Source organism: Schistocerca nitens, chromosome 9 (assembly GCF_023898315.1).
Source record: "Schistocerca nitens isolate TAMUIC-IGC-003100 chromosome 9, iqSchNite1.1, whole genome shotgun sequence".
Classification (NCBI taxonomy): domain Eukaryota; kingdom Metazoa; phylum Arthropoda; class Insecta; order Orthoptera; family Acrididae; genus Schistocerca; species Schistocerca nitens.
In genome coordinates this window covers 239,538,414-239,551,230 of record NC_064622.1, presented here as the reverse complement: position 1 = coordinate 239,551,230, position 12,817 = coordinate 239,538,414, and the positions used below count along the sequence as shown (strand labels likewise).

General features: G+C 42.1%; 1 protein-coding gene across 1 annotated transcript in view; it reads left to right on the top strand.

The window, feature by feature from the left end:
* LOC126204155 (xanthine dehydrogenase-like) overlaps positions 1-12,817 on the top strand; it is a 316,025-nt gene that overhangs the window by 260,222 nt on the left and 42,986 nt on the right. The window contains 2 exon segments of the mRNA XM_049938563.1: positions 5,274-5,469; positions 6,560-6,750. Coding sequence (XP_049794520.1) covers positions 5,274-5,469; positions 6,560-6,750 — 387 coding nt within the window.

Genomic DNA, 12,817 nt, shown 5'->3' with positions numbered 1-12,817 from the left:
ACAAAATGCCTCAGTGTACTTCTGATGTTATCCACAAGGTCATTTATGTATATTGTGAATAGCAACGGTCCTACGACACTCCCCTGTGGCACACCTGAAATCATTCTTACTTCATAAGACTTCTCTCCATTGAGAATGACATGCTGCGTTCTGTTATCTAGGAACTCTTCAATCCAATCACACAATTGGTCTGATAGTCCATATGCTCTTACTTTGTTCATTAAATGACTGTGGGGAACTGTATTGTATGCCTTGCGGAAGTCAAGAAACACGGCATCTACCTGGGAATCCGTGTCTATGGCTCTCTGTGTCTCGCGGACGAATAGCGTGAGCTGGGTTTCACACAATCATCTTTTTTGGAACCCAAGCTGATTCCTACAGAATAGATTCCTAGTCTCCAGAAAAGTCATTATACTCGAATATAATATGTGTTCCAAAATTCTACAACTGATCGACGTTAGAGATATAGGACTATAGTTCTGCATATCTGTTCGATGTCCCTTCTTGAAAACAGGGATGACCTGTGCCCTTTTCCAATCCTTTGGAAAGCTACGCTCTTCTAGAGACCTGCGGTACACCGCTGCAAGAAGTGGGACAAGTTCCTTCGTGTACTGTGTGTAAAATTGAACTGGTATCCCATCAGGTCCAGTGGCCTTTCCTATTTTGAGTGATTTTAATTGTTTCTCTATCCCTCTGTCATCTATTTAGATATCTACCATTTTGTCGTTCCGAGAACGTTTTTCCAAATTTTGCTAAGGTTATGCATCACATCGATTCTGCAGCAGCTAAGAGAATCAAGAAACGAGCCAGCCTCGCATTGGTACGTGAGAGAGTGCATTTCACCCGCCGGAGCCTTGAGTTTATCTCACAGGAATTACTCAAACTACATTTGCAACTGGCTAGTAATTTCACTTCTTTTTCCTGGGATTGGATTGATGGTGTCACCTGGGTTGCAGCTGATTCCGCCCATAAGAAGGCAACGGGACGTCAAACAGCTAAGTTCTCACGTCTCCTTGACAAACCATCTCTGCAGGTTCCGGGCAAGACTGTCATCAATTTGAGTGGCATGGTGTTGAGTGATGATGCGGTCTCGGTTTTGCAGAAAGGTCTCAACTTCGCTCCCACCCCCAAGTTCACTCCGGTCGCAGAAATTGTTAGTGCTGTTGAACAGGTTGCAGCTCGACTTCCGCCTGAATCAGCTGAGGAAATACGTCGTGAAACTTGTCGTGCGTTGACGAAATCCAAGCCGATGAAGTCAAATATCACTAGTAAAGAGAGGGCGGCCATTCGTGATCTGAGGGAGCGCTCTGAAATTGTCTTACCGGCTGACAAAGGCAATGCTACAGTTGTTGTTTCCCATAAGGACTACACTGATAAGATGCAGAGCCTGCTAAATGACGATTCCTACCGGAAGATCAGCGTTGACCCTACAAAGAAGGTGGACAACAAGACGAGGTCGCTTCTCAAGGACGCAGAATTACCGGAGGGTGACGCTAAGAAATTGTTACCCCAAGGTCCGGTACCGCCTAGACTATATGGACTCCCGAAGGTTCACAAAGAGGGGGTACCATTACGCCCCATTGTCAGCAACATCAGGGCACCTACATATTTGTTGGCCAAATACCTGACGGGAATATTAAGTCCTTACGTGGGTAAATGCCCTCATCACATCCGTAATTCCGTGGATTTTGTTAAACGCCTTGATAGCTTCACGTTGGGTGAGTCAGATATCATGGTGAGTTTTGACGTCGTTTCCTTGTTCACGAGGGTACCCCTGCGAGAGTCACTAGAATTGATTAGTCAGAAGTTTGACGAGAAGACCACTGAACTTTTTAGGCATGTCTTGACTTCCACGTATTTTCTTTTTAATGGAGAATACTACGAACAGACGGAGGGAGTCGCCATGGGTAGCCCACTCTCACCGGTGGTAGCGAATTTGTACATGGAGAACTTCGAGGAGGAAGCCCTGTCGTCATCCGAATGGAAACCTACTTGCTTTTTCCGTTACGTGGACGACACTTTCGTCATCTGGCCACATGGTATGGATAAACTCCTTGACTTCCTTACACATCTAAACTCCATACACCCCAACATCAAATTCACTATGGAGACTGAAACGGAGGGTAAACTACCTTTCCTTGACGTCTTGGTCAAGAGAAGGCCTGACGGCACCCTAGGTCACGGGGTGTATCGGAAGACAACGCACACTGATCTGTATTTGCACGCAGACAGCTGCCACCACCCTTCACAGAGGAATGGGGTACTTAAAACTCTAGTACATAGGGCGCGCACTATCTCTGACGCAGAGAGTCTACCCCAGGAATTGGAACATCTGAGAACTGTATTTCGAAAAAATGGGTACTCAGAGTGGCAGATTCAACGTGCTCTCCGCCCAACCACTACAGCACAACCTGTGGATATGGATGAAATCACGAGGGAGGAGGTAGGCACTGCGTTTATCCCATATACAGGCGCACTCTCGGGAAAGATCGCCCGCATTTTGAAGAAACACCGGGTCGGAACGGTGTTTTGTCCTCCGAATAAAACTCGTGCATTGGTGGGGAGCGCCAAAGATGACCTCGGTTTGAGGAAGGCCGGCGTGTACCAGATTCCGTGTCAATGTGGCAAGTCGTATATTGGTCAGACGATGCGTACCGTTGAGGATCGATGCCGTGAACACCAGAGGCACACTCGACTGATGTATCCGAGCAAGTCGGCGGTCGCTGAACATTGTTTGTCGGAAAATCACGCTATGGAGTATGAACGCACGAGGATTCTGGTACAGACGTCGAGATACTGGGACAGCGTTGTTAGAGAGGCCATCGAAATTCGCACCAATGACGACCTCATAAATCGTGACTGTGGCTATAATCTTAGCAAGGCTTGGGAACCAGCGATTGGGTTAATCAAGAGTAAATCGAGCAAATGTATAGTTGTGACGACCACGGCGGACGGAGCCATCACACCGACGTCATCTCAGACGCCGTCGCAATCTGTTCCACCGCGCGACCGTGGCGCGGGGCGCGGACGGCGGAGTGAGCGCGCCGCGGGCGGAGGGTATTTAAATCCGCCGCCGCCGCGACCGTTCCACCTGAGCAGCCATAGTGTACGGATCTCCGTGCCGGCACGTTCACAGGAGCTCAGTCCGTCAGTTCACCTGATGATGGCGACATGTATGATCGCCGAAATATTGTGCCCGTTGGACACTGTAGACCGGCAGTACACCCGTGGATATTTTGATTATCCAATTACCATGTTTGAGCCTGCTTTAACAGTGACCTTCACCCAAATTATTTCACATTTCGGATCTCCGTCAATTTCCTTTGATACTGTTGCACTTTTTATCGCTATAAACACACCTCCCCGTTCGCTGTCCAGCCTGTCTCTGCGGTATACATTCCAATCTGAATTTAGAATTTCATTACTGTTTACATCCGGTTTCAGCCAACTTTCTGTCCCTAATACTATGTGGGCATTGTGACCGTTTATTAATGACAGCAGTTCTGGGACCTTTCTATAGACGCTCCTGCAGTTTACTAATACCATATTAATATTTTTATTCCCTGCTGCATTTTGCCTACTACTACCTTGTCGCTTCTCAGGAGGCGTCTTGTCAGGCCTAGGAAGGGAATTCTCTAACCTAAAAAACCCACATGTGCACTCCACACGTACTCCGCTACCTTTGCAGCCGCTTCCTGCGTATAGTGCACGCCTGACCTATTCAGGGGGACCCTACATTTCTCCACCTGATAGCAGAGTTCGAGAAATTTGCACCCCAGATGTCCGCAGAATTGTCTGAGCCTCTGGTTTAAGCCTTCCACTCGGCTCCAAACCAGAGGACCGCGATTGGTTCTGGGAACGATACTACAAATAGGTAGCTCAGATTCCACCCCAAGAACGAGGCTTTCCACCTTCACCAACTCCACCAACCGCCTGTACAAACTGAGGATGACCTCTGAAACCAGACGGCAGGAGTCATTGATGCCAACATGAGCAACAATTTGCAGTCGGGTGCACCCAGTGCTCTCTATTGCTGGCGGCAGGGCCTCCTCCACATCTTGGATGAGACCCCTGGCAAGCAGAATAGAGTGAACACTGGCCTTCTTCCCCAACCTTTCTGCTATTTCCCTAAGGGGCTCCATCACCCACCTAACATTAGAGCTCCCAATCACTAATAAACCCCTCCCCCCGTGTGCCTGCTCGGACCTTGCTGAAGGAGCAGCCACATGTCCACTCACAGGCAGAGCAGGCGATGCCACATGGCCAGCCTCCACATTGACCCTCCACCTTGTGCGCCGCGAACGCCGCTGAACCGCCCCTCCCCTTGGGGAGAGAGAGGCCAAACCACGCCCGGTACCCACGAAGATGTTCGACATTAAAGACCGTGGGTGAAGCATGTACACCTGCGGTGTACCATGCGACGCACCAGCCACCCCACTGCTGCCTCACTCTGAGGCAGCAGCCTGAAGACAGCTAACCGTGGCCCTCAACACGTTCAGCTGTTCGCAAACAGTGGCCAGCTCCTCCAGCATCTGTACACAGCAGTCACACATCCTATCCATCCTAGGAAATCAATTTACTGTATAAAGTTAATAAACTTTTAACTAGACTGCTAATTCACTAAAGGCAGCTTATAGCTGACTAAACTATGGGTTACTAGAAACTTCTTGTTGAAAACAATGAAAGTACGCACTACCTGTCTCTGGACTGTATTCAAAACAAACAGTAGCACTACTAGCACTACAGCTGACTAAAGGGACCCTCTCTGACTGTATTCAAAACAAAAACAAAATCTATGGAACACTGTTACTAGTACTCGAAAATTAAAGCTTCCTAAAAGCAAAAACACATGGAAGAAGAAGTGACAAGTAAGAAAAATACAGTTAATACTTAAATTAACATAGCTCGCTGCACAGCAGATGTGAAGCAGATGAGCATGTGAGCATAAATTGGTTCTGCAGTAACACATTAGAATATGTACCAAGTTTCACTGCCATACAATTTTTGTAGCCCACACTGTACCTCTGTGAGTATCTGCATTTAAATTTTAACCACCTGTTATAAGGAAGCAACAGATGGATCATGACAATAGTATTATTATTTAAAAATATGACTTAATCTCCGTAGGGCTTCTGTCTTACAGATGCCAGGGAAAGAGAGGATTGCCATGAAACTTGATGTGATGTTAAGGGAATGTATTTTTTCTGTTTTATATCTATGTGTTAAAATTTAAATTCAGTAACTGCCTAAATAAAATCTCTATTTCCTTTTAGGTTGGTGTGGAAGATGATGGAACCATAATGTATTTGGAAGGAAACACATACCATAACATTGGGGATTCACTCAATGATCATCCTGTACTTTTTACTCTATCTAACCTGCCAAACTGCTATGACACAAGTACATGGAAAGTGACAGCTAGTGTTGTCTTTACAGATATACCATGCAACACCTGGTGTAGAGCTCCAGGTTAGTAAAGTACTTTTCTTCATTGTCAGTTAACCTGGCATATTGTTTTCCTTCAGTGATGTATATGACAGAAAAAGACCATTATATTCCTTATAAGTCATCATAACTAAAGCAGATCTAGTTAAACTTACAGAAAAACATATGCAAAAACAAATGATTTCTTGCTTTTGTTACCAGAAGCAAAAAAGACAAATATAAATAAGGGAAGAAGAAAATAATAGAGATACAAATGATGAGTAAAAGTTATGTTACACAGACCTATGAATTCAGAGAGCAATTGAGGAACACAGAAAGAAAAGATGGTTGATGATAGTTATCTTACAACAATACTATAACATATCCATTGGTCTGGTTATATCCCATTTTTTCAGTTGTTTTTCATCCAATCTCTTCCCTGAAGAGAAATTTTCTGTTATAATCCTCTGATTCTTCACTCTTCACTGATTAGAAATTTTTGCCTCTAAAAGTCAATGATTAGTGTGGTTAAATATAGTACTTCATCAAGGTTTTTGTTTCACAACACTTCATGTGCATATAATTAATCCGTTTTATTCCAAACACAAATCTTGATTATTACCCACTTATCAGTCACTACCAAATGATGGCTGTGTAGTGCTGGAATGGGAACAGGGAGGGGACTGGATGGGTGAGGACAGTGACTAATGAAGGTTAGGCCAGGAGGGTTATGGGAACATTCCCATCATGCGCTGGTGCTGCTGCTCACAGTGTGGTTTCAGTTCTCTGAGACTGCAGACATGTGTGCAAGTTGCGTCTGCTTGAGTGTGTGTGTGCATGTGTGTATGTGTGTCTACTGATGACAAAGACCTTAATGGCCAAAAGCTATAACCGTGTGAATCTTTTTGTTGTGCCTATCATGACTCAGCATCTCCACTATATGGTGAGTAGCAACTTTCCTTCTCCAGCATTGTTACATTCCATTGTTTTATATTAGTTTCCATTTTTCCATAATGGTCTGTAAGTAATTTACCCTTTCAGATGTTGGTGAATGTAATATGATTGTACTCCTTAATGGAACTAAGTAAGTTTTCTGGAGTTTTAAATACCTGCATCATACATTTCTATTTTGCAGGTACTACTGAAGGTATTGCATTCACTGAAAACATTATGGAGCATATTGCAAAAGTACTTGGAAAAGATGCTATTGAGGTGAAGTTAAAGAACCTGCCCAAAAATGATACAAACATTGCTGATATGGTCCCTTACTGGAAGAATAAATCCGATTATCCTAATAGAGTATTGGCAATTCAAGACTTTAACAAGGTACATTAAAACTTGTTAGCTGTTTCTTTCATACATGACATTAATGGTATGTCATCATTAAATTGGTGTAGTGGCTCATTTGTTGCATTATTTATTACTGTTTATAAATCTCATACTGAGAAAAGAACCTCCAACTATCAAGAAATACATCAACACTGATGAGTAGCTACTATCAACTATTGATGAACTCTTCCACAAATTATGTAAAATCATAAAAGTAGCAGTAATGTTGTAAATCATAAAACAAATTGCACAATATTTGAAGAAACATTAAGTATATTTTTTAAAAAAAACTTAGTTATTTAAGTGAGCAAAGACATGGTTATGAAAAAATTTGAGGAAAGATGAGAGAAGACTGCAAATTATTGTAAGTGGCTGATCATTTGGTGAAAAAGCAGATGGGCCATTCACTTCACTTAACACATTAACATCTCTCCCCTAATAGTTTAGAAATGAGATACAACACAACACAAACTTTTAATATGTTCACAACATTTGAGTTATTTTCAAATAAAATTGCTAATAATATGAGTGAAATCACAAGGCTATCCTTTTGTTAGCAAATAAAATATACCACATTAAAAATGATTTAGAGATGGGGTTCCATGTAAACATGATATGTTGATTGGCCTTTATGCCTAAGCAAGTTGCAATATGCAAACACACTTCTCAGATTTCCCACCAGATCATATTATGTAAATCCCAGAATGGTCACAAATTATTGTTAGTTACTTCATACAATTTATCTTCCCACTGACTAATGATTTTCTTGTTTTCAAAAATATGTGTTTATGCAGGGTATGAGGTACCTGTATTAGCATCTGTACTCTGCAAATCACTGTGAAACGTATACCTCATATAGTACAAGTTATTGGGGATTTTTTGCCATTCTATTCACATTTCAAGTATTGGAAGACTGATAACTTAAAGACCTCTGTGTGTTCTGTAATTATTCAGACACTGGCTTTGCAATCCCCACAGTATTAATAGATAGTATTTCTAATGCATTTCTAGATTTATTATTTAAAGTTTATTATTGTAACTTTCTAAGTAAGCTTTCACAGGATATGATTTTTCAGTTATTCCTGACATACTTGTTCATCAAACAGTCCTAGGGTGTTCTGCCGGTCTAGATTTCCAATGGGCCCACTGGACACTGTGGACCAGCAGTACAACCATTGACTGTTTGTTTCAAACAGGCTAGCATGCATCTGTCATCAAGGCTTTGCCAGTTCAGTTTCTTCAGCACCTCTGCGACGCACTCATAATAGTGTGACAGACTGGTGCTGCCCTTCTTTGCATAAATTCAATATGCCCTCTTAGTCTTACTTGGTATGGGTAACAAATACACGAGCAATGTTCTATGATGGTTCAGATGAATGTTTTGTAAATATTCTCCATTGTAGATAATGGCATTTCTTTACTGGTCTACCAATGGACCAAAGTCAGCTATCTTCTTTACCTGTGACTGAACCTATCTGATTATTTCATTTTATATCCCTGCAGATTGTTACTTATGGTTATTTGTATGAGGTGACTGATTCTGTGAATCATTGATATTGTACTCATTGGATACTATGGGGATTTTTTTTTGTTACAACAGAAATTGGGTGGAGATAATGATAGTTGAATATCCAGTTCTGCACATCCTATTTATTTACTGAATGTGTTAAGTGGACAGAACAAATTCGTGACCATTACACAGAAACAAACACAGAGAACTGAATAGAAACTGTAATATGTTCTACCATATTTTAAGTTAATTGCTCAAATTGTTTTACTTACTTCCAATGAAGAGACAGCTGATGTTTTCTGCACTCATAAATCACTATAGACTAGCTGGTTGTCTTTACCCCAAATCATTCATTACTTCCTTGCTGAGTTCTCTTAAGCTGAATGGGATCATCCTATACAGAGCTGACCCTATAATCATCTTTCAACTTCATCATCATCTTCACTTCTAGGCATTAGGCTAACTTCTGTTCCATTTTCAAAGGTTAGTGTCATTGGGTCTACCAGGGTTTCTTCTTCTTCTTAGTCCATATCTCAACTATTTAGGAATGAGCAAATTAGAGAATCACTAGTGTTGGAGGGATAAACAAGAAAGAGTGTGTGAGCTGTGTGCCACAAGGAAGATTGATGAGATTACTGTTGAGATACAGGCAAACTGACTGCTGAATTTGTAGTATCATCACCCACAATACACATCCCTTTGTTCTAAACATAAAGGCACTTCCTTTCCTTGGTTATGGATTGTTATACATGTTAGAAATGTGGGATTTCAACATCATGTGTGGAAAAATAATGGAGCATTCAAGCATATCCACCAACTTGGATCTATTAGTACATAAAACAGTAAATTGTAACATTAATACAAAACTCAATGCATTGTTGCATGGGAATGATTATGGTAGTGCCAAGACCCTTTGTTGATGACTCACCAAGAAGAGTAGTTGCCCATTGGGAGAGGTGGCTCACTGGTCTCAGAGCATAAACTATATGTTAGGCCAAGTGATTGAGCACTCGTCACCAGCCTAATTCCCTTATGATTAATAGAGTAAAGATTCGTTTGTTCTATTTCCATTTCAAGTTATGTATTACAACCGCACTAAAGTCAGCATTGAAATGAAATGTCTTGTAGAACTGCAGGAGGCAAAACCTTTCAGCTCCAGAAGAACATGTATGCTAAAACCTTTGATGATGTTGTGCTGTGAGACATCTGAATTTTTTCAGTTACGGCAACACAGTACTGCTGTCATCCAAAACATAACTGATTAAAATTTAAACTGTATGATTGAGGTGGAGTGTGGGTAAGTTCTAAAAACAATAATGGGCCCATCTCAAATTCCTCTCCTGTGCCAGCCTCTTCATCTGGCAGCCTATGTCCTTACCCTGATATGTTAACGGATGTACAAATGTTGTATCATCCTGTCACTCATTCTTGTCAGTGTTTTCCATATATTTCTTTCCTCCCTGATTCTGTGCAGAATGTCCTCATTCCTTATCTTATCTGTCCACTTAATTTTCAACATTTATCTGTAGCACCAGATCTCAAATGCTTTGATTCTCTGCTGTTCCAGTTTCATTACCATACAATGCTGTGCTCCAAACGTATGTTATCGGAAACTTCTTCCTCAAATTAAGGCCTATGTTTGATACTAGTAGACTTCTCCTAGCCAGGAATGCCTGTTTCACATAGTGCTAGTCTGTTTTTAATGTCCTCCTTTCTCCATCCTTCACATGTTATTTTGCTGCCTACGGAGAACTCCTTAACTTCATCTGCTATGTGATCCCCAATACTGATATTAAGTTTCTGACTGTTCTCTTTTCTGCTACTTCTCATTACTTTCATATTTCTTCAATTTACTCTTAGTCCATATTCTGTACTCATTAGACTGTTAATTCCATTCAGCAGATCATGTAATTCTTGTTCACTTTCACTCAGGATAGCAACATTGTCAGTGAATCTTATTGTTGATATCCTTCCACCATGAATTCTAATCACACTCTTGAAACTTTCTTTTATTTCCTTCATTGCTTCTTTGATGTATAGACTGAGCAATAGGGCTGAAAGACTACATCACTGACTTACACCCTTCTTAATCTGTACACTTTGTTCTTGGTCTTCCACTCTCATTATTCCCTCCTGGCTCATGTACTCTATAGTTTATCCCTATTTCCCTCAGAATTTTGAACATCTTGCACTATTTGACATTGTCAAACACTTTCTTCAGGTCAACAAATCATATGAACATGTCTTGATTTTTCTTTAGTCTTGTTTCCATTATCAACCATACTGTCAGCACCACCCCTTTTGTCCTTTTACCTTTCCCTAAGTCAAACCGATTGTCATATAACACATCCTAACTTTCTTTTCCATTCTTCTGTATATGTCCTTATCAAAAACTTAGATGCATGAGCTGTTAAGCTGACTGGTGATCATTCTCACACCTGACAACTGTCACAGTCTTTGGAATTGTGTGGATTTTTTCCAAAGGTGAGAGGGTATATTGCTAGACTCATACAATGCTGCTGAGCCTCAAAGAGGAGTGCAACCTCACCCATTCTGTGACTGGCTGCTTGCCTGATCAGTTGCATGAGGTGATGGGGTAACTAATGGTATCAACCAAAATGAGAATGAAGACTGGTACTGGCAAGTGATTGAGGCTGAAGTGATGGAGGTGATGGTGTCAAAACACTGTCTGTTTGTTGCTCCAGTGGCAGAAGGTGGGGTTCAGTGCAGTTTTTAGCAGCAGTGACCTTGAGAATCACATCCGCTGAAAATGTGGAAGCAATGGAATATGAATCAACATCCAGTTAAAGTTCGTATAGGCAAGAAAATGCTTCTGGGGGTGAGTCATTATGGACACATCACTCATCTTGTTGTCCTTCCATGAGGAGAAAGCTGCCAATTAGTTTGACTGAAATCTCCTTGGTCAGAACTGATACTGATGTTCCTAGGCATGTCTGTGGTGTTGAGCAGGGTCCATGCCGATTTTAGTCTGTTGACCATAGCAATAGTCAGTTTGCCATGCAACAAAATGTCAATGTTATTGTTACCATGTCTAGTTACTTTACAGGGACCTAAGTAGAGTGGGTGTAATGTCAGTGGACAGTACTATCATGCAGCATTACATGGTAGCTGGCCTGCAAAGCTTTGTTGTTGAAACTTTTTTGGTATCCATGCTCCTCCAGGTGTGGTACCTTGAAGTGTGGACACACTATGTTAATTCTTTGTCAGTAGGCAATTGTGACATTTCTAACCAGTACACACATCTAAAAGAACATATGGCAGGGCATCTGTCGACCCCCTCCCTGACACATGATAGCAGGTTTTAGGGTTCAGTGCCAGAGTTCTTCAAGATCATTACTTTGTGGGTGGTAAGCTGTTATTCAAAAGTACTACAAATCGTATGAATGACAGAGTCCAGTAAAAAGTTGTGACTCAGATTATCTGCCTTGGTGTGTTGTAAATTTAAGGTATAGAAACTGGCAGCTGGGACAGCAGCTCAGCAACAAAACCATGCCACAGTGTATCGACCATTGCGCTGCCAGCTTAGCACATCAGCAGATACAATGCTTCTGCGCTCAGCATTTCTGTGTGTCAACAAGAGGGACATCGCATGGGCTCCCACTGTGTGATTGACCAACCCACTGGTTGTGCCATGCCAGGCTATTCACTCTGCTCCAGATGTTCCAGTGTGACCTCAGTACAGGGGTCTTCTACAATTGCCAGCATATGGAAATGAGATTAAAACCTCTAGGACCAGCCCATCCTGGTCTCATCACAGCTGGGTCATCTCATAATGCAAAGCCCGTGTCAGTCATTGCCGCATCTATGATACTGCGTTGCACATGAACATCACCTTGCTGCCATCCCTCCACCCAGTAGCCATCACCCACCATGTGCCATCATGCCTTGTTAGCCAAGTTTCCGCTACCATCCATGGGGAATGCCTATGTTGGTATGTCTGCACAGTCATGCTGGAGCCCAAGGATCACCTCCTGTCATCTGCAGTCTGTCTCTTTCAGATGTGTTGAACCATGTTGCTTCATGTTCTTCAGCGAAATGTTCTTTCAACTAATTGGCTGCCTTCTTCATCAGCTCCATCAGCATCCTCCAGCATAAAAACACTTGCCCACTCCTGCCCTGCTGTAAAAGCCTATTAGAATATTGGTGTCAGGATATTTGCTGGAGCTGAAAATAGTCATCCAGTGTGGTATGGAAGAGAGGTAGGATCAGCAGCAGTGGCATTCAGTGCATGTTTTCAAGCAAGTGCTGACAACAATGTTTTGTTTTAGGCCTGTTTCATTGTATTTGTCCTTTCCTTTCTATCTGGGTATACTATACTCTTGTGGTTGTAGTGGTGAATGAAATGGCAGTCTCTGGGAAAACAACAGCCAAGGAGACAATTCAGCATCTTGTAAATGAGGTAACTAAGCTTGGAGCTGGAATTGATGCTTTGAGTAGGGAAGTGAGTTGTTTGAAGGGTGGAAGAAGGAAAGGATCATCTTCGGGTGCACCTTCACTTATCCTTGAAGCTAGTATGGACTCATTTGTGGCACC